The following is a 25910-nucleotide window of genomic DNA, read 5'->3' as shown; positions in this document are numbered from 1 at the left end:
AATACTATAAAAATAAATTGCAAAATATATTGTTCTATTTATGTATAATTACTGAACAAATCTATGTGCAAAATGGGAAATTAAAAGGCAGAACTGTAAGGTACAACATACAAAGACAAACATTAGTAAAAGGAAACCTACAAAACATTTAAGTGTTTTCTGCACACACAAAAAAAAAACACACAAAGCAAAATAAAATCTATCCTTTAATGGTGGTACATTAGGGTTTTTTCATATTGCTAGTTTACAAATAACCAAATTTACATTTCATGAGACAATGATGCAGTGTATGGATGAATACAACCAGCAGTAGTGTATTTAATATTTCTTATAATTACAGACATGGTGACAAAATGTGTCCGATGCCTGTTGAGTCACTTGATATTTCTTTTTTCAACAGGTAATTCACAATTTACAGTAAGAGACAAGGATGAGGCACAATTAAGGAGCAATGGGGTTAGCAAAGCCTAGACAGTTTCTCTGCAAATCAAAATGTTCCATCGAAACAGAAAAATATGTTCAATATCTATTGTAAGTAGGGAAAAACTCAATGCTTTCGGTCAAATGTCATGTTACTTATTAATTTCAGGTCAGGCACTGCTGAGGGTAACACCTCCTTAAGAGAAAAATGGCTTACAAAAAGATCTACAGTATGAGCAAGAAATATCCTGAAAACGCATTTGCCTATTTGGTTTTAACCCAATAATAGTTTGTCATCGTCTACATTCTACACTCTCTCCCCCTCCCTCATACACGCACACGCGCGCAGATACGCACGCACACATACACACTCTCACACACACACACACACACACACGCGCACACACAATGGAGTGTTGTATTTTACAGTCAAGCAACCTGCTAATACAGCCAAAAATATTTCCATAGTCTACTTATTGAACAAATAATGATCAAACCAAAGTATTTATATATAAATCTTAATGTACAGAGACACATAGTGATGATTAGTTGCATAGATTTTGGCAACAGTTCAGATGCAAAGTATGCTTTTAGTAGAGTAGCTAAAATGTAACAGTTGCATGAATCATGCAAAGGAGCTATTATTTTCTCTAATGAACACCAACTGAAAAAAAGATGAAAGACTACAGAGGACCAGCAGATGTACTATTCAGTCTATTTAATTGTACCTTCGGGTACTGTACATTCCATTACATACTTTAAATTGGATATAGTACAAAAAATATACAAAGGATTTTGTCTACTCAGAACTGCATACTCTGATCAACCTATGTTATTGATCATTTTAAATGTGCCACAAGCAGCCTGATAACATTTCACAAATGAAACCCTAATTCACTTATAAAGCACAACTGTGTATAAATGCTTAAAAACATAAAAAAATCTATAGGGTGTCTACATGTCAAAAGAAATACAGCTCTCTGACAATCAATTTCTCCCTGAAAAGTGGAGGTCCACCTTGTCTACTGATAAAGTAATATTCATCGATTGCTTTACTGAATTGGTTTGCTTGGGCTCACAGCTTCAGTGTCAAATTATATGGTTTCTCTGCAACATTGTATGTACCTTCTTTAGTAAGAAACTTAAACAACTTTTTTGTTGTTGTTGTTGTTTTAGTGAAAATTACTTCCATGACAAAGATGGGTCCTCTGCAGCTTCATCAAATTATGTCAGTACAATGTACGTCAGACTGTCCTTGACAAAATACATACCTGTAGTAGCAAAGATGTTATGGCTTTAGTGTTTTTACATGAATAACCTCAGAGACAGACAGATACACACACACACACACACTCACACGCAAGCATGCACGCACACACACGCAGTCTTAAGCAGCTTTCTTTGTCACTAAAACAAAATGTGCTATCAGAATCACTCCTTACGCATGCATGAGAATAATGTATATAAATACTTAGTTTTAAGAAGAAAAAAAATCATTTCACAGCATGCAAATTGTCCAACTGTTTAACATGATGAAATCGGAAATTGGGTTGCGTTTTTGATGATGCACACTCTACATTACAGATAGATAGTTTGAGTTACGAAGATTAGTGTGTCAGTACAAGTGATGTGGGTGGGGAGCAGACAGCTCTTCATAAGGAAAATGCAGGGAGCACCCAGCTAATCTGCCATCCAAGCAACATTATCATTACTCCCACCGCACAGAAGAGCTTACATCAACATATGCCACAGCTCTACAACAGAACCTAGTACCACTGAAAGGTCTGCATATATGTGAAATTAATTCTCCACACAAATGAACCCCATTGACATGCCCATTAATCCGCAGGTAAACCCATATGCATTAAACTGGCTTATAAGAAGTGGTTGACATGGTTGAAAAAATAATGTAAAATAAAGGGAGTTTGGAAGACAAAGGAGGAATTAGCACATTTGAAAACATTTCAGTGGCCTTTTGTATGGGATTGAAATACCATTTTTAAATAGGGTGAATTAAAAGCATGACTGCCCATTTATACTGCCATGAATCATTACACCTCTTCATCAGTAACAGTGCGAAACATGCTACAGTTAACAACACATCAATCATGATTGCCTAATGTCTTCAATTTTTCGAAAATATCAACAGTTCTAACCAGGCTTACGAAGTGTCTCAAACTCAAACAGATTTCATGGAAGATACTACCAAACTGGTATTCCCATACATCCTTACTACGGTGTAATAGACTCTGCATATCTAATTCTTTTGTGCACGGTATGCAGTCTCTTTTTATGTGAGGCTGCTGCTCCATGATTATTTTCCGTATTCAGAGTGATATGCTGAACATGTGGCTCGTGAAAAGCGAAGCCAAATCATGCCACAGAACCATTCTGCCAGAATCCTGCGGTGAAATTCACGAGCGAGTATTATTATGAAGGGTCTGAGGTGGCAGAGACCTTCACACTTTTTTACATTCATGCTAAACGGCAACCATATCAACAATGCACTAAGAATGAAACGAGGAATGATTCTGAATTTCACACATTAGACGATTAAACCATTTTTGTTTGTCTTGTGGAGTATTGCCTAAGTGTACTGAGGGGGAGACCCTGATTTGGGAATAATGCTACGTAATACCCCAACCACACGATCCACAGTAACCACTTGTTCTTGTGAATCTCCTCCATTGTGGCACAGAAGGTGGAAAAAACATTCAACGGAAAGTAACACTTGACATTTGACGACTGAAGTGCATTGAATGCAGAGAACCGTTCTGCTCACAGTACGCAGTGCAAATACCAGTCCTCTTTAGCATCCCCTCTACCCCACCCCAAAAAATGCATTCATATCCCTGAATTCCATTTTTGTGTTGCTGCTGTTGTTGTCAGGTTTATGTTTTTCAGAAATGGCTCAATAACCACGTGGGGAGGAGAGTTTGTATATGAACCATTAATTGTGCCAAACACAAAAAAACTACCACTTCAGAGTTCCGATTGGAGATGACGGTGCTATGGAGGCTTGGAGAGGGGGAGCTGCTACATCCCCCCCCCTCAGTAGATATCAGGACAGTCACTATATTTCCTATCAAAATACCCCCCAACGTAGATCCAGTCCTGGGACCCAGTGAATGGGTTTGTGCCTGACTGGAACCACCTAGAAGACATGGGGAAATTTCACAGAACATTAAACATGGAATTTACTGTTATTATTCAATCATTCATTTTCAGTCTTGTTTCCTATTAGAAATTTTAATCCTCTGATTTAAAAAAATACTATCATTATTTTTATATTTTTTTTGCTTTCTCGCAATTTGGAATGACCAATTGAATTTTCAGGCCTGGTCACAAGCCTGCCCTTCAACATAATCTGTCAATTTATGTCAGGGCACGTTAGCACAAGTGGTTCCTGGGACATGTGCAGCCAACCACCACTTCCTTCCACTCTGCAATCCCCCAGCTCAGCTGTGGAGTTACTGCACTGCTGGTGCAGCTGCTGCAAGCAGACTGCAGGTGCCTGGTTGACAGCAGGATAGCCTACTGCGCAATCAGGTAGAGAAATCCCTGTCAGGGTAATACTCCACTGATCACCCCATGGCCACAGTTATGGTATGGACACTATGAGGACTCAGTTCTGGACTGTGATCGTTACAGCAACAAGGCCACGTGGTTCAGCTGGGCACACAGCCCGGGAAGTCAATCATAATAAACTTAACTGTAGCTATAAAGGGTCTGAAATAGTACTAGTCTACTGTTACACAGTAAAAGTGTGGCACATCACTGCGAATGCATGCAGCGGTAATGCTTTACATACCGCAGCTCCGCAGGGGAAGCCTGCAGCCATGCAGCCAAGCAGCACCGCAGCGAGGCGTGGCTGACGCTTACCTGGTCGACCACTCCTGCTCATCCTTGGCTCGTTCCTTACGGGCTGATCTCTGCTTCTCCTCCAGCCGTTCCTTCTCTCTGCTGGCAGTGTCTGCGCAAACACGGACCCGTCAGCTCATCATAAACCCATCGACACACAAACTCTGCCCGTATCTGTATCTATCCGTATCTATCTTCAGGCAGGCAGCGGGCAAGTAATGCACTGCGAGACGTAACATACATTACGTAACACTGTTCGCCATGGTGACTGCTGAAGGCTACAGTGAGATTTTACAGAATGTATGCTTTTATGTAGCTATCTAATGAAAGGCCTATCATTATTCAGGGCCCATGCTATAGAGTGCCTTGTCCTCTCTCCCCACCCCTAAAAGTGGTACATGCATTTAATTAAAAAATATATGCTTCAAGGCACATTAGGTTTGAACAGCTTAGTCTGCACTGAAACATCACCCACGGGTAAATACTGTTATGGGGTTAAGAGTGACCACAGCTCACAGGCGATACAACAGTTCAACGGTTCTAACTAGGCTTACGAAAAGTCTCAAACTCAAACAGTGTGTACTGGTTATTCTAACTGACCATCACAAACAGCAGGGGGCAGTGTTTGCTTGCGTCTGCTGTATCTGCTATGGTCTGTAATGCAGTGTGTGCTGAGATGTCAGTAGAGTAACCGTACCCATGTCTCCATTCTCCATGGCCCTGATGTCGGGACGCAAGCGGCAGTCCGTGGGTGCCAAGACTGCCTCCATCCCCGGGTCCAGTTCATTCAGGGTCATCGCAAAGTTGGTGAAATTGTACATCTGCAGCACAAATACATAAAACCATTTAATACTTCACTTTCAGTGAATGAAGGCTTCCTAAAATTAAGTTTTGTATGTTTGTGTATGCATGCATTTGTGCATCTGTAGGCGTGCACGTGTGCTGTATTAGTGTGCATCTGTGCATGCGTGTGCACGTGTGCTGCATGAGCGTGTATGTGTGTACCTGTGCATGCGTGTGTGTGTGTGCATGTGCACACGTGTGCTGTATGAGTGTGTATGTGTGAAATGTACATGCTGAATGAATACCTGTATGTTCGCGTGCAGTAGAGAGGCATATGTGTGTGCTGTATGAGTGTGTATGTGTGTAATGTACATGCTGTATGAATACCTGTATGTTCCTGGGCAGTAGAGAGGCATATGTGTGTGCTGTATGAGTGTGTATGTGTGTAATGTACATGCTGTATGAATACCTGTATGTTCGAGTGCAGTAGAGAGGCATATGTGTGTGCTGTATGAGTGTGTATGTGTGTAATGTACATGCTGTATGAATACCTGTATGTTCCTGGGCAGTAGAGAGGCATATGTGTGTGCATGTGTGTAATGTACATGCTGTATGAATGCCAGTATGTTCGCGTGCAGTAGAGAGGCATATGAGTGTGTATGTGTGTAATGTACATGCTGTATGAATACCTGTATGTTCCTGGGCAGTAGAGAGGCATATGTGTGTGCTATATGAGTGTGTATGTGTGTAATGTACATGCTGAATGAATACCTGTATGTTCGCGTGCAGTAGAGAGGCATATGTGTGTGCTGTATGAGTGTGTATGTGTGTAATGTACATGCTGAATGAATACCTGTATGTTCGCGTGCAGTAGAGAGGCATATGTGTGTGCTGTATGAGTGTGTATGTGTGTACCTGTGCATGCTGAATGAATGCCAGTATGTTCGCGTGCAGTAGAGAGGCATATGTGTGTGCTGTATGAGTGTGTATGTGTGTAATGTACATGCTGTATGAATACCTGTATGTTCCTGGGCAGTAGAGAGGCATATGTGTGTGCTATATGAGTGTGTATGTGTGTAATGTACATGCTGAATGAATACCTGTATGTTCGCGTGCAGTAGAGAGGCATATGTGTGTGCTATATGAGTGTGTATGTGTGTAATGTACATGCTGAATGAATACCTGTATGTTCGCGTGCAGTAGAGAGGCATGTGTGTGTGCTGTATGAGTGTGTGTGTGTGTGTGTGTGTAATGTACATGGTGTATGAATACCTGTATGTTCGAGTGCAGTAGAGAGGCATATGTGTGCTGTATGAGTGTGTATGTGTGTAATGTACATGCTGAATGAATACCTGTACGTTCCTGTGCAGTAGAGAGGCATATGCATGTGCTGTATGAGTGTGTAATGTACATGCTGTATGAATGCCTGTACGTTCCTGTGCAGTACGCAGGCGTGTTCTCACCTGAGTGGAGTGCGGCGGTCGGGACGATATCCTCCAGAGCAGGGTGCTGCCGGGGACGACGGCCACCGTCTCCTGCACCTCGGGCATGTCGTCCGCCTCGTCATTCTCCGGCCGCGCCCCCTCCTCCTGCAGACAGGCGCAGAACTTTGACTCTCCCACATACACTCAGCCCTCATTCCTCCGGGACAAGCCAGCATGCCTCATGGCAAAAAATTATTCACTGTCAACTTCTTAATAAATGCATGCAAAGAACATTTATACAGATGTGGAGCTAAGCAAAATAATAAAGTGATAGACTACAGGGATCAGGACCAATATTTCTATCCTACAGTGTACTGGAAGAACACTACAATGTACACTACAGCAACTGATATCTTACAATAGCACACACAAACTACATAAGCCACCTATAGCATATTTATATACCTATATTTACCAAAATTTACCTTAATGCAACCTCATAGCATGCTAACCGCATCAAAAAAAAATTAAAGACATTCTGTTTTATGAAAGGATGGAAATATGACATTTTTAAATCACAGCTTGAACAAAGGCTTTTCTTAGACAAATCTATCAAAATACTGTACTGTACGTTAGCATTAAAAATGAGCATTTTAAAAACAGCTTCACCACCTTCAGTGTCGCTATTGCCATGCTGGTGTCTTACTAATCTGGTCATTGTATCCCACTGCTTATTATTGATCACTCTATTGATAAAGAGTTTCAATAAACTTATAAATTTGATTATTGACAGTTAAATCATAAAAAGGACTGTCGATTCACTCAGGGAAAGGAATCTTTCTGAAGCACCAGCAGAACACACCTGCTTCTGTTTCCTGTTGTCGCTGGCGCCCCCTTTCTTGTCCGCCTTGCGGTGCGCCTCGTACAGCGCGGGGTCCACGCTCCACATGCACTCGGTCCACTTCCCGTAGATCACACACAGCTTCTTTTTACTGAGCAGCCAACGCAAGAGAACACCGCACACAGCATGACCTGCGGGTCAGGCACTCATCTCTTTCTTTAACGTTCGTTTTGTATTGCAAATGATTATCTATAACCCATTCAACTCTGCAGTGATTACAACATGTATGGCTTTGTTTCTACATTTGTGTGAGAAGCAGACCGGGGTCAAATATGTATTTGTTTTGGATTCAAATACTTTAATGTGCTCTCTTTATCTTGCCTGGTATAATTGAGCCTGCCAATATGACCAGAAGGCGGGGTTTGTACTTTTTGAGAGTATTTCATTGGTTCCAATACACCATACAAATTCAGTAGGGCGTAGAAAAGTATTTGAATTTAAAAAAAAAAACATATTTGACCCAGTTCTGGTGAGAAGTGTTAAAGGAAACTCAGAAACTATTCATTTCCATGCACACCAGTCTGTTCCAGCTCAAAATGTTGCTTTGTGCCAATCGAATTTAATGTTCCACAGGACACGGACGGCCACTGAGCCACACAGCGACAAACTGCACCACTGCAAGTGACCGGTTGCGACTTCCCTTCTACTGCTGTAAAGGTCAAATAACCTGTAAACACCTTTTAAAACCTGTAAAATAACATGTAAACACCTTTAAAACCTGTAAAATAACCAATAAAAACGTTCCTAGAATCCTAAGACCCCTGTCTGATTTGGGCCTTGATCCAGCACTGAGCAAACCCTGATGTAAATAACATGCTTGTTCGATGACAACCTCAAACGTTTGGAGACATTACACACGGCCCTCTAGGAAATGCCGTTAGATGCAGCAGATATGGTCTGGAACAGTACTTTGTCCATTAATGGACTGCAGAAGGTAAAATTCAATAAACTGCTGGTCGTTCCCTCCCCCCCGAGGGGGAAGCTCTCTGGCTGAAGGCCAAGGTCATCTTAGCAGACAGGAAAAGCAGCCTCAGAGAGGGATTAGCAGGAGGGTGCGAGTTTAAGTGGAGGTGTCCAGCGCGGACCCTCACCTCTTGTCCTGGATGTGCCCCTCCACTCTGTGCAGCTCCTTGCCGAACATCCCACAGGGCTTGAAGTTCAACACACACTTATCTCCAGTACTGCCAATCACAGGGGAGGAAGAGGAGCAACTTAGAAAAATTCCAACGAACACCCATCGTCGATTTCACATCTCTTCACTTAGCTAAAACTGCTCCATATCAATTTTGGCTCAGTGTATTTATCTCAAAACATTATCAAGTCCACACACGTCTTTTCAGAATTAAACTTTTAGTAACAATTAAGTAATTTTATAGAAGCAAAAGAGAAAAAAGCCTTTATGATTCTCTGTTTGATGTGTGAACAGAAATCACTTGATTTGATAGTTTATAGCTCCTGTAGACGTATATGCACAAGTGTGTACATGGGTGAGTGTGTGTATGTGTTAAGGAGAACGTTTCATTGCTTACCTGTGATTGAGGATCTCTACGGTTCCATACTGCTCTATCCATAGCTTGCCTAGTATTACATTATGTACACAGCAGAATGGATTTGTCCACGTGTAGGCTTCTTTGTGCCTTCAGAGGGGAAAGAAACAGGCTAAATATAAACGAGAAGTAGAAGCTGGACTGAGTTACTGTATTACACTTTTCACCTCTCAAAAAAGATCACCAAGGAGCAGACTTAACAGCATACACTGTGATTTTAGAAAGCAATATTTTTCAAGATAGGACTTATAAAAGAGGAGTGGCTGCTTGGTTATTACATTTCTTTCACACCTGACAGGTTTCCTGGGTGATGATTCTGGCTTCTTGCCACTTGGCTTTTGCACATAATACACACATGGACCCACTGACAGAAATACAAACAGCCCTCTGCCAACACACGGCAACAAAAATACAATACCCACCCACACACAAAAATACAAACGCGCGCACACATGGGCACACACACACGCACGTGCACACGCATTAATGCACACACACGCGCACACATACACACAAGCATGCACAAGCACACATACACACACGTGCGCACTTATACAGACGCACACACATGCACACACACACTCACATACTCACACACACTCGCACACACTCACACTCACAGTCTCACACACACTCAGGCACTCACACACTCACACACACACACACACTCTCACACACATACACTCTCACACACATACACTCACACGCTCACACTCACATACTCACACGCTCTCACTCACACACACTTACTTATGTAGTTCTAGAGTAATGGTTCCTCGTGGTTCGGCCTCCACGCTCTTGCCCCAGAACTTGAGTTTGGGGTAGATGGAGCCGTGGAAGGTGAAGTCCCCCGCCAGGCCCTCGGCGTGGAAGGCGCTGATGGGAGGGTGGTGACTGACCTGCTCTGAGATGAGCCTGTAGCCCTGGTCCTCCCTGGGGCATCACATGGGAGACAACGCCACAGACATGAAAATGGAGGAGAACGCCAGTGCCGAAGCCAATGACACTCTTTTCCTACCGGTAAAACACAACCTGTTCTTCAACTGGCAAACTGAAGCACAAGCACCGTTTTATAGTATTTGGAATGTTGCTTTAACAGCTTCCACAATGTATGCCTCAGATCTACATACAACTGAAGATATGAAGATCAAACAGTATTTCTCATTATGTACACCATTAAAGCACGAATGTAGAGACTACTAAAGCTATTAAATGTATAAGTGCAAAGCAAACATTCCAAGAAGTATGTAAGCAGAGTTTTCAGTCGAAAAGATCAAAAGAGCACAGAGTGACAAAGGAAGTGAACAAACAGATATATAATCCTGACAGTACATTACACCAAATCTTCCAAACACACCCTGGATGTCACCTCCACTATAAATGCAAACCAAGGGTTAGTTGGCCGCTTCTGTCCATTGTTCTCTGAGCGTTGTAACATGCAAGAATGATTCCAGTAGGATACACTAAAACAGGTGTAAATTTAAAAAAAAAATGAATAAAGGATGTTTTAAGACATAACAAGCACCACCAGAATGTCTAAGCTGTAAGGACTTTGGAGGGATTGGAGAAGAGCTGCCATTATTTGATACAGTAAATAAGAGCACTCAGGATAAGAGCCCTGACTGGATGTTGGATTTGAGGGCTTTTGGTCTCACCGCAGGAGTTCATAGGTTTCCCCCAGTAAAGGATTGAAAGGCTTTCCAGTTCTGTCCCATTGAGACGCCACAGCAGAGACAGCGAAAGCCGCTACAGCCTGGAAGAGAGCAGAGAGCTCATCGACTGGACATGGCAAGCACACGCATGCACACACGCACGCACGCACGCACGCACACACACACACACACGCACGTGTGCACATACACACATACATTTATGTACACGCACGCACACAAGTAGCACGCAGCATGCAACCGGAATCAAGTGCTCACAGACAAACTCCCACAAACACATGAACACAATCTGCACACGCACATGGACGGACACACGCGCGCTCAGGCACACAGACTCGCTCCACTAGTCCCCAGCTGTCACCCTGCAGACGGGGGTGTCTGACCTGCATCCGCTCCACAGGATCGGACAGGGTGCAGGCCTTGTGGATGAGGTAAGTGTGCTCCATGTACTCCGTGATGCGCTGCAGGAAGCTCAGCGGTTCATTGAACACGATGGGCATCGTGATCTTGGACAGCTCCTGCGCCGCCACGACAACGATGACCACCACAACGACAAAACACAAAAAGAGGGTAGAGTTCAGTAGCTGGAATACACACACCCCGTTACTCAGAGAAGGCAAACACACCTGCAGAATTTGTACACGTATAACTCTTTGACTTAGAACTAAGTGATTCACTTAAGGACTAGTCACTGCAGAGGTATGTCTTTTGTCCTTTTAATATCTTACCAGTCCAATGCATTTTTTTAGGATTCCCCACACACTGAAGTTGTTCCTGGAGAACATTGGTGCAGGTAAGGTTGTCCTATAAGAAATGAATCCACAAACACATATATAACACACATTAACAGCATTAAAACATATACAATTTCTATTTAAAAATCTACAACATGCAACACCTCAGAGAAGGAAAACAAGAACAAAAAAAAACAATAAAATGTCATTGGTCACCCATGTGAGCCATACTAAGGCCCAGCCAATAGCAGGGTTAAGCGTCATGCTAGCGCTTCTTTAAGGTCTCTGTTCAGCGGGTTTAATTGAACCTTTGGCTCAAATTAGAAACAGGGTTTAGTTCAGGCATGAAGGGCATGTGGGGCTTGCTGCAGAGAGAACAGAATGCCTGCAGGGGGGCAGGAGCTGGGGGCGGGGCCGACACCTGGAATCTGGCCCTACCTGCGCTTCTTGATTCCATTCTCCTGTGGCGCCGTGCCATTGTTCTTCTGCACGCCGACGCACACAATCGCATCTTTAAAGCTGGCCTCAGACGTACCCTCACAGGACTCGTCCGAATCCAAGCCTGGGGGAGGGAGGGAGGGGGGGAGAGTGACCAAGAGAGAGAGAGAGACACACAGACAGACAGGCAGACAGACAGACAAAAAGATGCACAAGATTACAAAGAGACAAACAGGACACCACATAAAACAGGAACCAACCACAGATCTGCCAAGTACATTAAATAATGTGCTTAATGTCATCTTAATGTATATATCATCTTATATACATCATTGCTCTGCACCTTTTGGGGGAAATGGTCTTCTGCGATTGAAATCAAATTTGTTTCCAATCTTGGAAACAAATATTCCCTCAAAAACAATTTTCACAAAAAACACATTCAATAATAGATGATGCTTTGTGGAGGTGTGTGGCGGCAAAAGGTGAAGGCATTCATTTCAAAATAAATAAATCATTAACCAATAAATAATTCAATCAAGTCTGTCATTTTGTACTTCTCATATTGTCCTTACATAATGCATAATAAGAAATACATAATATACTTAATAACACGCAGTATATCCCCCTACTCCTTTAATGTTACTTTTATGCAGACTCCACCATGACAGCGATAACAAAATCTATTACTACATTACATGAATAGACTGCTGTATTATTCACGCAATTGCAAAGATGGAGTAAGGTGACCCCTGTGGATTAACCCTGTTGCATAACCCGGACTCAAGAGAATATTAGACTCCCCCTGTGCCCTGCACTGCACTTTACAAAACCACTTAACCTTTCAGAATAAAATAAAAAAGGAGAACGGATGTTCAATGGACAATATTCTCTGTAAATGGTAATAACTAATTAACTTAACCTGCTCGCTCGAAGCAATGGTCTCAAGACTAACTGAGAGACACCATCGAAGATGCAGAGATTCTAAAATGTCAGTAGACCGTATAAAATCTATGCAGTGAGACAAACGGTCTTCTAAACGCCCTTTCAAGAAAACACTTGATGAGAACCGTCGCGGCTAACCGAGAGGTCCGAAGCTTACCTGTGACGGCGTCGTAGAACTCGTCTTCATTGTTCATTTTAGAAAGCGAAGCCGGGCCCTCTTCCTGCCTGCGACTCCTCTAGCACATCGTCCTTCCTGCTGAGGGCTGTCCCTTATGCTTCAGGCTCCCAAGCCACCGAACAAAGCAAGAAACCAAGGAGATCTAGGACAAAAGACACCAGCGCATTGGAAACAGAGGCCAGGAGCTGGGTAAACAAACGATGGCTACTCGTAGCGCTTCGATTGCCCCTGCGTAGGCAGTCGCGGTGACTTAAACCCTGGCTCGGGGGCTGACTCGCCCGCAGAGCCGGCTCTGGGACTTTGGTGGCCCGAAACACGAAGTAACTGGGGGCAACCGATCGCGGACCGAGGGGGTGGGGAGGGGTGCGGGGGGTCGGCAATCGCACAGCGCAGGGGGCAACTGTCGGTCATCGCAGACAAGGGAATTGCTGTAAGAACAATAGCATCAAAAAAGCTATTCGCAACGTTTGAATGCCGTCAAATTAAAATACATTTAAAAATAAATTAAACCTGAATCGTACGGCCCTTCCGTGGTTGAGGCCCTGAACGACGGCATAGGCCGCCCAAGCCAGCAGACCTGCCTGGCAAGATCAGCAGGACTACAGCACTGCAATTGTCTTCGCTTTACCATTAAAATGGATACGACAAACAACTAGCCTACTTGGAAACGTTCATTCTGCACAAAGGTGAACTCTGGAACATGAACATGACCATGCCGCTGTACTGAACCCAGTGACACTCCTGATATTAGTGTGAGCATAGGTGTGCAAGTTTGAAATGGAAATCTTTATGACAGAAGACTAACTGTTAGAACCGGTGTGAATGTAAGGCAGCACACTAACACTGTGCCCCCTTGAGCCAGATTATTAACTAAAATTCAGTGGCATTACCAGGTAACAGAATGTAATTATGCAATCATTACCAAAAACAAAAAGCCACAATAACTACATTATTTTTGGCCGGCAAAATTTTGGACAGCTCAGAGTAAAATGGAGTCACTGCCCTGCTGCTCTGCTACTGTACGAGCACCAAGACCTGCTGACACGTTCATCATGAGGGCACTCCACTCCACCCACAAAAAAACACATCATCTCATTCCATCAGACGAGCACCGGCTGCTATAAAGCCCAGGCTGTCACCGTTACAGAACTACTGCTGCATTGCAGCTGGAAATATGAATCCACTCAGCTCCAGTCTGCTGCACTTATTTGTGCCACAGCCACTGTATAATGACCTCATTTTCAAAGCAATGTGAAACAGTGAACACAGTTAACATATGAAATGCTACTTTGTAAGACAGTGCTTCAGGGTGTTCATGCCTGGGAAAGAATAGCCTGTATTGTCAGTAAAACGGCACGTAGACCTTTTTTCCAGAAGCCTGACATGGTTTCAATATGACAAAGTTTCAGGCAGCATGTTGCATTAATATCAATAGAAGGGTAGATTTATGCTGATGGAGACCTGTGAATAGGATAGGGGATGAAATGATGAGTTCTCAAACTTTAATTTCTCTGATGTCAACAGTTCACTACATTTCACATTAATGCTTGTAAAATGGTAGGCAATATTACAGAGAGAACAGCTTCAGTACAGTAAGAAACCTACAACATAAAACAATTACTGAACATACAGGTATACATGTATTTTTTTAATGTTTAGGCACTATTTAAAACAGACAAATAAATTCCACATGAAATATCAGTATCACAATGCACAACATGACTGCTAGCTGTAAGCCTATAATGCACTTGGTTACAGACACAATAGTTGTATCTGCAGCTACTCTTTAAAACAATGCATCTACTTAAAACAAAAAAAAAACTAGTTCCCACTGAGTTCCCTACAAACTGCTTCCCTAAATGTCTGTCGCTAACCCTGCCCCTCGCCTTCTGGCAAGCAGGCCTGTACTGACACAGTTTTATGTGGCTTGACAAAAAAACATACAATAAGCAGTCTGTACTTAGTGAGCTTTCCCAGTTCCAGAGTGGAGCGGAAAGTGGGTCTTGGTGATCGGGTTAGGTTAGGGTACATGATCAGCGATTATAGTCAGAAAATTAGCCTAAATAAAGCTCCTATCATGCATTGTATTTTGCTTAGCTGTGATGCTGGACCCCAACAAACAGCTGAAAATAGTGCACAAGCACGTGTCTATTACCCCTTCCTTTGGAGACCCAGTTGGGCTGTGTGGGACCAGGTGAGGGGCGGGACCAGACCACACTACTCATGGCCACGCCCCTCAATGTCCAGCTCCCTCCGACATGCACTTTGGACTCAGCACTTCTAGCACAGTACAAACATTAGCTTATCCACACAATCTCTCTGATGTACAGGCCATACCCATGACACACCAATTCTCACAGCACCATGACCATAAACATACGATAGTCTAGCGATGAGAACAGCCCTTTTGTTCATTCTTGGACCCGGAATTTGCCTATAATCTGAAGGAGCATAGGTACAAGCACTGTACAGTACAGAGTTTGTTCTTAAAGAATCCCTCAATCTCTTGACTGAACTGCAGATCATGACATGCTATCCAACATACTCTGTGTGAAGAAACAGCAAGTTCTGAACAAAACTGAATTTTAACTCATCTTCACCAGAACTGTTCTCAGAACAGTGTACAGTATGTCCAGCCCACCAGACGGTGCAGAGACCGTACTTTTTCCTCTCACCACACTGACCAGTAAAACAATGGTGTGCTTTCACATTTATCACCGCCTGGTGTGACAATGAGACCGACAACTGAGTTTGTTCGAACGGTCATAAAAATTTTTCAAAATGTGAGTTTCAGGACATGACAAGATGACAAGCTGAAGAATGAGTTTCGATATTTCAAAAGTGTTGCTATAGATTCCATACCTGCAAATTTCACTGCGGAAAAATAAACCAATTAGGTAACTTTATGAGTTAACAGCCACTACCTGAATTCCTTACATAACTAAATATTTTACCTTTTGATAGCCCTCATTTCCATTGTGTGCAAGAATGCCATTACCTCAAATGTGATTCATGCGGGCATGACACAAAGCATTGCTGAAAAATGTTCTACTAATTACACAACCAATGGATTTGCTGGTTACAGGGCAGCACTAAGCACTGTTCTAAGCACAAAATTCTACAATTACACCTAGCCTATATGAGGAATAAGAATATCAATGGGAGAACTTGTGAATCTACATATAGGCTAATCCAAATTCCTTCAGCACCCATACTATAATGGTTGTCCCATGGAAGATTCGGCTAGAGGTCAAGGCTGAAGCCAGCTCAACGGACAAGGCTGATGGGGCTGAACACCACTAGTCCAACTGCCAGAAAGTGCTGATACAGGAAATAAACCCCAATGTTTCCTGCTGATGGTGCAATAAAACTGCGTGTCTCCTCAATTTCTCACTGATACTCAAAAGCGATGGCAACATATCGTGGTACAGAGCAGCATATGAAGTTCCTTCCGCACTCAAAAGATACATGGCTCTGTGATACAGTGGCTGCAGGAGCCCTGAGAAAGCAATGCTACAAAGTCTACTGGTATCAAGCATAGAACTTACTCAAGGTCCACCACACCATATTGTTGCTGCTTTTTGGAACCCTGTCATCTATTCTCTGTCTTGTGACTCTAAATGTCCTAAATGTGGCTTTTGTACTCAATGCTGTGCCTGCCATCCCTGACAAAGATGAACAAAGTTTATAAATGATTCTGATTTGATCTGATCGGCTGAGATTTCCAAAGCCATTCTGAAAGCTGCATGATTAGTGTACGTATGGCGTCTTGGGACATTACTGTGTAACACTACAGTCAAGACAAAGAATACAAAGCAAAAGTGGGCTACCATGTCGTATCCTGTGCTCAGCACAGACACACAGAATAAAAAAGTTGACCAAAAACATAGCGGTTCTCCAGAGAAGCTGGTGAATATGTACTCATGGTGGATGAGGCAGGATGCCGTCCACTAGAATAGAGTTAATTGGATGCAAGGTGCTACATGCAGGATAGCCAATAGGCTCATTCCCCTCATGGCGACAGCTCAATTCCCCGGAGGCATCATATTACACATGGAAGCAAAGCACCCGAGGCTATGTGTAAACAGCAAAGCTATTAAACTTATTAAACTGCCGTTAAAGTGTGAAACAAATAAACACAACCTAACTTTCCCCCCTTACTCAAAAAACAAACCTTCCCCAACCCAAGAACAAAACAACACAAGTTACTAAAGGGACAACAAAATGCAAAGTATGCATTTATATACTTACGACTGCAGCACATTACCCATTGAACCATGTGAAGAGCTTTACGCCAGTTTAATCCTCAGTGCTGACTGGTAAACAACATCCAACGCCAACAGAGAGAGAGAAAAAAAAAAAGACAAAGAAGCAAGAGGGCAGCCGTGTGAAACATGCAGGTTTCGCCAGGCGGACGAAAGTGCCGTTTTGGCTGCAGATCCACGGCCACCACGTTCAGCAGCCTGCCGGCTCATTTGAATAGAATCTCGTTCTGCAAGCCAAGTCACATACAAAGAATGACAATAGGAGGAGCACCAACACACCCGGGCGGTGCCTCATTCAGAGACAATGCTCAGCCCAGCGAGCGCGAGTGCACGTGTAAACAAATATACAAAATGCCATGTGTCTGTCTGAGTGTGCCTCTCTATGTGAAGACGGGATGTGCGGTGCACTCCGTGAACTTTACAGGGGAACGTAATGAAGACTGACGCCAAGGGTCCATCTACTGTATATTTCTCTGAGGACTGCAGTAATTGCAAACATGTGCAAGTGCATAAATATTGCAACCCCACACTGTACTCTATTAACCTCGAAAAGATCCAACAGAGCAGCCTGAAGAATCTTTTAGCAAATGGCAACAAACTCTGACTCCCACTGAGCAAACAGTGAGCCGTACATTTGGCCTATACTACATCTGAGAGCACAGATATATCCAGACTAGACCAAAACATAGGAACATACAGGGCAGAGCAGATATTTTGTGGACAAACTAGTAGCCAATTTCATTATTTCATGTCCTGCTAATATCAATTTAATTCCTGTATTGAGTTTACAACACAATGTAGTATGTTACTACGTAAGTTAAAGTAAAAGTCAGGTACTTGGATTTTGAAGATGAGTAATATGGAACACAGGACTGCATGGAGTGTGGTGGTGTCAGCATGGTGCTTATTCCAGTCAGAATGCTAACTGTTCATTCAATTCTACAGCTTATCGGTCAATTAGGAGCCAGCCTCTCATCTTTCATTTATGCACTGGTGACATCAGCTGTTTCTGTCTGGCACACAGAGCTGCACTGTGTACGTTTTATTATTAGAAAGAACATTTCTAAATGCCTCCACTGCCACCGGTGTTTCTAAGAGATCTGTTTCACAGCAGTGAAGGGGAAAAATACTGAATCCAGCCCTTCCGTCAGTCAGTTACTCTTGTTATCAAATGCAAAGCTAGTTTAAGGAAAGGCTGTACGTTTTGCAATCCACTGACAACACTTATCAAAAGAGCTGAACTTTTGCCAAGTGTCCCAATCATCAAATGGATATAAAATTATTTGCCTAGATTTAATCAACTTACAAATCTTACCTTGGGGCATTACTGAACTAGCTCTACTGTGTATTTGTGAAAAAAGCAATCACTTTTACCTGCTTGTGAGGCAAACATAAGGACAATTTTTGTTCAATACATTTCTCTGTCTCTTTCATGTAGACACTTATCCTTAATAAATGTCAGTCACCTTGCTTTAGTCTGACAGACAAGAAACGTAAGTGGCAGAACAAGAAAAGTACCAAGTGGGGACAAAACGCACACATTCATACTAAAGCTGATATCGGAAAGCTGCTTGTACTTGTGGCTAGTCTGTGCAAGCAAGTTCATGAATTTTTCAGGAATGTTGCCCAATTGGCAACTCATGCCATGTTTGTGATGTGAAATGTGGTACAGTCATCTCAATGGTCATCACTAGATTATAAATCCTATCCATAATAATAATAATAATAATAATAATAATAATAATAATAATAATAATAATAATAATAAATAACATTATTCATTGGTATGATACTGAAGGTATAGTTTTGGGAATATTACACCACCACAAATCAAAGTGGGATCAAGAATTGAAGACTGAAATACACAATGAAAAGTGAGTCCCTGCATTATTGAACCAAAAATTCCATTACAGGAACTCCTGAACTCCTGAATTTAAACTGTACTTGAAACTTCAGTCCAACCAGGAAGGAATGCAGAGTAAGCAGTCTGTTGAGTGACAGTGTTTCTGATTACACTGTGCTAAGCATGGCACTCTGACTTTGCCCATGTTATGTGAATTTTGCACACACACACACACACACACACACACACACGCACATATTTAGAATTACCAGGGATGTAAGCAGATACAATTATTCCACCTGACATTAAAATAAAGTTGCAATTTTATTTCATATTAGGCTAATCCTTGACCTTTCTAAAACACATTTGATTGTAATAAATAAACGAATTAGTTATTCCAATGCTTAAATCTGACGGCTACATCTGCTGTCATGTTCATGCATTTAAGGTATAATATTTCAAACCAATACTTTGTGGAACTGGAGGTACTACAGCGGGCTACTTGTTCCTTATACAAAGGGTGTTTCCATTCTGAAGGGAAGTTAGGAGGTCAGAGAGAAATGTGCAATGACATTACGTAATGATTGATTTATTAAATGTTAGTCACATTACTGTACTATTTTCTCTGTTGTAGCCGTTTTCTTCTGCTAAATGTTTTAACGCCACTCAGATCCTCAACTTAAAAACACCAAGTTAAGGAAATGACCCAAACAGGCTGGCTTCAAACCATTTACTGTAACATCTGGCACGCAGCTTGGAACAAAACATACAACACTAGTATAAGTGAATGCATTTTTAACACTGGAAAAAATAATTGTCAGATTGCTAAATAAAAAAGGTAGGTGACACATTTCTGGAGGTTACTAAGCTAGAATGACTACTAGCACTTACAACACTTTCTGTGGATTTATATTAACGTTAACATATTGTTTATTTTACTTTATTACATAACAGTCCTAGTTGCTATTCATTCATTTTAAATTAATCGCATCCATAACGGCAACAGTGTACTGTTTCACTATTGGCCATGCCTTCCTCAAAATAAAGGGGAGGGAGTGGGAATGAACTTCTTATAAAATCATTTTGCTCAGAATCCAATGAGTGGAAAAAGCGGACTGGTTCTTGTCAGTGAATAAGCAGTTAACTAGCTACGTAGAAACGTCACATAGAAGTGACTTATGTCCCAGTTACTGATGTCCAAAAAAGCAGGTAGCTAACACGTTAGCCATCCAATATCTGGTCCTATACAGTAGGTACACTTTGATGTAACGAGGACAACTGGCCACAGTGCATCTCACTTCTCAGCCACGAAATAGTACTCGTGTCGGGTCGAAGGTCTAGCTGTTACGAGCTACAAAGTTACGTTGGCGATAAAATGTAACCAAGTTGTTAACATGTTCACTGGAGGTTTTAAGCTAACTTACCTACCTTGTAACAATATAGGCTACATATTGCACATAAGCACGCTTGTTATATTTCATAAACCAGCTAAACCACCACGGATATAACTCATTAAGAAAGCCACCGTCGTCAAACACAAGATCCACAAAGTCTAGTTTTGTGGAATATGTTCCTCTAGATAGCTAGTCTAGCGAGTCGGTAAATTATCAGTCAACTATAATTCCAGATGTTATTGAAAATTATCTGTGCAATTCGGTTCTGACTGAAACGTAGTCTCACTTGAACGTGTAGCGTTAGATAGCTGACCCACAGCAAGTTCTATCCCGTTCAATGCTAGCTAACTTAGGCTAGCAAAGTAAATTGCTTGCTACTGCTAGGTAACGCTGGGAAACTAACAAGCATCGTCCTCTCTGGATAGTTTTTGTGCATTAGAAACCTCTTTGCTATCTGATTTATGTTGACGGGATAGCCACAGCATGGTAGCGAACCAAATTAGGCAAACATAAGTTATTGTCTAGCTAAGCTAACTGAGGGTATTGCTAGCTAGTCGGCTATTCTAGCTAATGGAGGTTGCCTATTTAGGTATAGAGTTAGCACCTAGCGCCAGAAATAGTCTTGGATTATGGTAATGGCTGAGCATTGAATAACCTTTACCACGCGCTGAAAAACTTCATAGATTGCAGCAAATAAATTAATGTTATTACCTGTGAAGCTCTGAAGTCCGATGGCGTTTTTATTTATCCGACAGGACAACACCAAAACTGGACACCACCAGTGAACTGACACAGAGGCGGAAGTGGGTAACAAGGACGATCTCACTGACACGTCCTGCGGCCTATCGCGTTTCAGAGAAGGGACCGCCTGATTCCTGCACAAACGTCTGCAGGTGAGAAAGGGCAGGCTGCCGACTGATGGGCAACATTTCGGACTAATGATCAAGCAGAACGGTCGCATGAACTAATAGTTATTGCTAGAGGAGGGTTATTATTTATGGGAAGTGGGCTGTATCTCGCTGATGGGGATAAGTGATAGGATAAGGCGATAGATGAGGTGTTATTTTAAGTGTTGCCATAAGCGCCTGGCAAGCTGGAGGCTCGGAGCTAGGTTTGAAAGGAATGGGTAGGCTAAGTAGATAAAGGCGAGATACGCGCTGCCTCCACCACAGCTAATTATTTTTTTTAATTATTATTTTATTTTTTTAGTTATTCCTTGCTGTTTTTAACATTTTCAACAATCAACAAGATAGGGCCTGCCTATTCTTTGAATACACTTGGCTCTGAAGTCACTTTTCTGACAGCCTAATTCCATTTTAGAAATAAAAGGTAGTAGGCCTACAACTTCAGATAGCCAATATCACAGAGACTCAACAAGATTGTTGTCATCTTCCAGTTGTTTTACAGGTAGAAGCCCAGTAAAGGGGGTCGTCGTGCTTACGTTTATTGTTCAATCGCGTAGCCTACCACACTGAACACAGTGAGCGCAGCATGCATAACATTTCGAATATTGCGAAAGCTCAAGACAGCCTTGCTTGAATCTCGTGCAGGGGAGATGATTTGTATAATGATGTTTTTTTTTTTTCACTTTTAGCTGAACGAGGTCGCATGAAGGAGTTTTTCCAACATGACTATAATAATCATATTAATACGATACTGCATGCTTATGACTTATAAGACCTTTAAGAAATATTAGACGTTACGTTCACCAATAAGATGTCATACTAGTAATATTAGTATCATTACTTAATTTCTCAGAAAGAAAAGCAATGTGAAGAAGTTAGACTATTTCTAGATGGAAGCCGATGTACCCAAGATAGTGTGGAAAAGAATTCAAGAACATACACGAGTTGCTGTGGAAGATAGAAATAAGCATGCCGTGCATTATTTATGAGAGATAAGTTAGGTTGGGCTGTATTGTCCATCACATCAATAATTCAAGCATTCAGTCACTGATACCCCATCAGTCAACCTTGTCTCCCAAGAATAGCAATATCTGCTACAGCCCTGTCACAAACCTACACGATATATGTAACTATTACATAGTGGGTGTGTGTTTGTGCTTTTGAGTGAGACAGACAGAGAATAATGTGTTATTTGGTTACTTTGCTGTTCTGTTCTGCTGGATTTGATGGTTGGTCTCTTGTTCCAACTGTAAAACATTGATTTCATGAGGCAAACTCCTTCTCACTTTTCACTGTATCCTCTGTGGGCCCAAATTATGCACTGCTTTGGGAGTCACAGAGAGAACACAAACCTGCTTGTCTGCTTACACCCACCAAGAATCGGGAATTTATTAATAGTCATGACACAGAAACAATTAGCCATTTTGCACAGTGAAAGTATGCATAATTATAGCCATTGTTACTGTAGCATCGCTTCAGCAGTTCATGGCAACCAGGAGCAATAGTAGTGAACCGAGTCTTTCATTGAACATTATGCACGGTAATTACACAGACTGCCGCTGATGGTGAGAGCTACAGTATTGTTTTGTTGTGGAACCTTTCTTTACATTTTGAAGTGTGATATCGCAAATAAAATAAAAAGCTTACTTGTGTTTTCACTGATCCAGTAAAACTCTCAAAGTTTTTTCCCCTGTAAAGGTAATACTCGCTTGCTGATAATACAGATGCCAATGAAAATTGAGCTTCAACAGCTTATCTTTACAAGTGTCAGTTCAATTGTTTCCGTTTCAGAGGTTAATATAGAACCTCCCAAATGGCCACTAGATGGTAGTACAGGAACAGGATTATGACACTGCCAGTTCACTGAGGCTCGAAGTAGATTTCTTTTTTTAAGTGACGGGCATTGTCTTATAACACAAAGAACTTGTAAACGCTAAAGTTGTCTATTTGTGAGACAGTCTTCGGGATTACCTGAGAGAGAAAAGTAATACCTTAAATTATTTTCCTGACCTTTTGAGTTTAAGTTTGAAAAACTGTTTTAATAACTTTCTTAACGACTAACATGGAATGTGATTACTACCATGAAATTATTAACCCTTTAAGGTGTGAGATTAACTGAACATTCTAATGCAGATGCAATAATCACAACTGGTAATGGAACACAATGGAGTTCTACAATATTGACTTATAATTTTGAAAAAAGAAAACAAAATCCAAAAAACCTACTTCAAATGACTAATCATTTACACAAGTAAATATTTTGTCTGGCAGTGGGAAAAAAAGAAATCAAATATATCTTTATAATGTGGTATGTACAATTTTGGTAAATTGAATTACCATCCCCAGTTACTCTGTCATTGGCACCCTCTTTTCGTCCATTAAACTTCTCACGTGTATTCTCAGCAGGAGGCTCATAAAGAAGCATGTTGAAGGAACAAGTGGCATCATATACTCCCAGGCACACACTGTTCACTCCCAAAGGAACCACTCAACAACAGGGAAGAAATAAAACCAAGCCTGTAATTATAATTATTGCCTGGCAGCAGGATAACTCCACACGTGGCCTGGAAATGCAAGGTTTCCTATTTACATGTGAGAGACACAAATGCAGCTACAGGGAGTTCAACTGGTGTAGTTTCATTAGCACTATTTAAGCCATAGTGGGACTGAATAGAGGCTAAAACTAGCTTAATTACATGCATTCTTCTAAAAGAGAAATTATTGTACCAATTCTGCAAGAAGGAAAACAATGTGCAATTATCTGTTATCACAGTACAAGGTTTAGCCCTGATTATGAGCACACCAGTGCCAAACCTCTATGTTTTTTTGCCGGTGACCTTTACGCACTACCTACAGTATACAAAAACGTATATCCTGTTTCCCATTGTACATCGCCTCATTGTTTTAAGACAACATTTCTCCTTTCAATATATTTACCTATCATATTTGTCATCTCTCCCTCTCTCTCACACACACAGAATACCTGTTGGGATGTAAAAGCATGTCTGCAAATAAAGAATAATCATATTTAGAACACTGAGTTCCTGTGATGCACTGCCATAAATCCCAGCAAGTAATGGTTCAGTGGAAGGAGTACAGCATCAGTAAAACTTCAGTAATGCTGAATAAATAGGTAATTTTGTTAATGATTTATGCAAAATACACTAGTGGAATTGTCCATCTAATGTGAGTAATATAAACATAAGGGCATACTTAAATTGGAATTATATGTGTGTGTGTGTTACACTTCACATTGCATTCTTTCAAGAGAAGTGCACGGTGGATGATTGCAATATACCTTAGATCTTAAAAACTGTTAAAAGTTGATCAGGAAATATTCCCCCTCAACGGTTTTGTGTAGTGGAATATAATATAGTGCTATGTGTCAGTTCCTTTGGGTGAGTTTTATATAACTTGTTGCTTGAACCCTGAGGGATGCTCGAAGTTAATCAAGTAGCTGTGTTCCTATTCCTTTTGTTCTTTGAACCTTCCTGTTTTAAATGTATGCGTCAGTCACTGATGGCGCTACAAGGAACTCTTACACTTGCACTGCTACAAAACCCGGGAGAACTAAGCATTCACCATTCTTTCGCAGATGCAATGAAATTAACGTGTCTTTGTGTTGTAATTACGGGGCATGCCATGTATGTCACTCTATGACACGTAGATTCCTGTTCAATAATTTAAGGCCATTCGACCGTGCCCTCGCTGTTTGGGGATTCATTCATTGAATGAACACATATTAGGCTACTGACAGAAATATACGCTATAGGTTACCGTACGCTAGTGAATTTAGTCATGTGGATGTTTGTAAAGAAAAGGCTGCTATCAGAGGAGATAGGCTAATGTATAGCTTTAAGTGATAATAGTAGGCCTAATAGCCGCATCTTGAGTTTAATACTGTAAAATATATATGCCTGTGGTCCTGACTCCTGAACAAAAAGAAATAGGCTATAATTCGCGGGAATGTGCTCGGGGGGTGAACGGAGATACGGGTGTAATTATTAGAACTGAGAGTTGAATAAGCGAATAGGCTACATTCGATACTAAGATTAAGAGGCGTGAAAGAAAGCATAAAGAAAGAAAGAAATACTGTAAAGGGGAAGAGAGAAGAACAAAACTCAAGAGAGGAAATCAAATTAGACGAGCACGTGGCAAGTCACCCCGTGCACATCTTGAGACAGCATTATAGTCTACATCAGACCTACATTTAGGCTACATTACGCACAGTTATGCACAGAAAATAACGACATGGTGAAGACTGCAGTCTCAAAACTCGGTTAAAATAAGACCGGTCATATTCGCCCGCGAAAGATTTACTCGGCTAATTATAAAACGAATAGTCAAAAACGTGATATGTTTGTTTTAAATTAAAATATTACAATTGGAAATCATGATTAATGTAGGCTACATGGCGCGTAAATTTAATAGCGTAGCTAATTACAGAACCTTGCCTAAAAATAAAACAATTAAAATAAAAGGCTCGTGGTTAGTATTTTACATTAGGTAGCTATCTTGGAATTATATTGTTGCACAAGCCGTTTTAAAGCCGCGGTGGCAGTAGAGAGTCCTTTGAGTGATGCCAGACCACAGTTTCCAGACACC

General features: G+C 41.6%; 1 protein-coding gene across 2 annotated transcripts; it reads right to left on the bottom strand.

The window, feature by feature from the left end:
- Positions 1-188: 188 nt before the first annotated feature.
- osbpl2b (oxysterol binding protein-like 2b) lies at positions 189-21267 on the bottom strand. Of its 2 annotated transcripts, none has more exons than XM_064298057.1 (14): positions 21112-21267; positions 12878-13040; positions 11779-11902; positions 11335-11410; positions 10990-11124; positions 10592-10689; positions 9687-9869; positions 8919-9026; positions 8481-8570; positions 7351-7480; positions 6528-6653; positions 4979-5102; positions 4303-4393; positions 189-3574 (listed from the first exon to the last, which is right to left on the bottom strand). In XM_064298057.1, exons 2-14 carry the CDS (start codon positions 12912-12914, stop codon positions 3472-3474), a joined length of 1425 nt encoding a protein of 474 aa, XP_064154127.1. In that variant the 5' UTR covers positions 12915-13040; positions 21112-21267; the 3' UTR covers positions 189-3471. The 2 variants fall into 2 exon arrangements, with proteins under 2 accessions (XP_064154127.1, XP_064154128.1); XM_064298058.1 differs by lacking the exon at positions 21112-21267 and adding an exon at positions 17150-17315.
- Positions 21268-25910: the final 4643 nt, after the last annotated feature.

The sequence above is a fragment of the Anguilla rostrata genome, chromosome 11, assembly GCF_018555375.3.
Source record: "Anguilla rostrata isolate EN2019 chromosome 11, ASM1855537v3, whole genome shotgun sequence".
Classification (NCBI taxonomy): domain Eukaryota; kingdom Metazoa; phylum Chordata; class Actinopteri; order Anguilliformes; family Anguillidae; genus Anguilla; species Anguilla rostrata.
The sequence above is the reverse complement of the archived record's forward strand: the minus strand, read 5'-3'. Positions and strand labels throughout refer to the sequence as shown.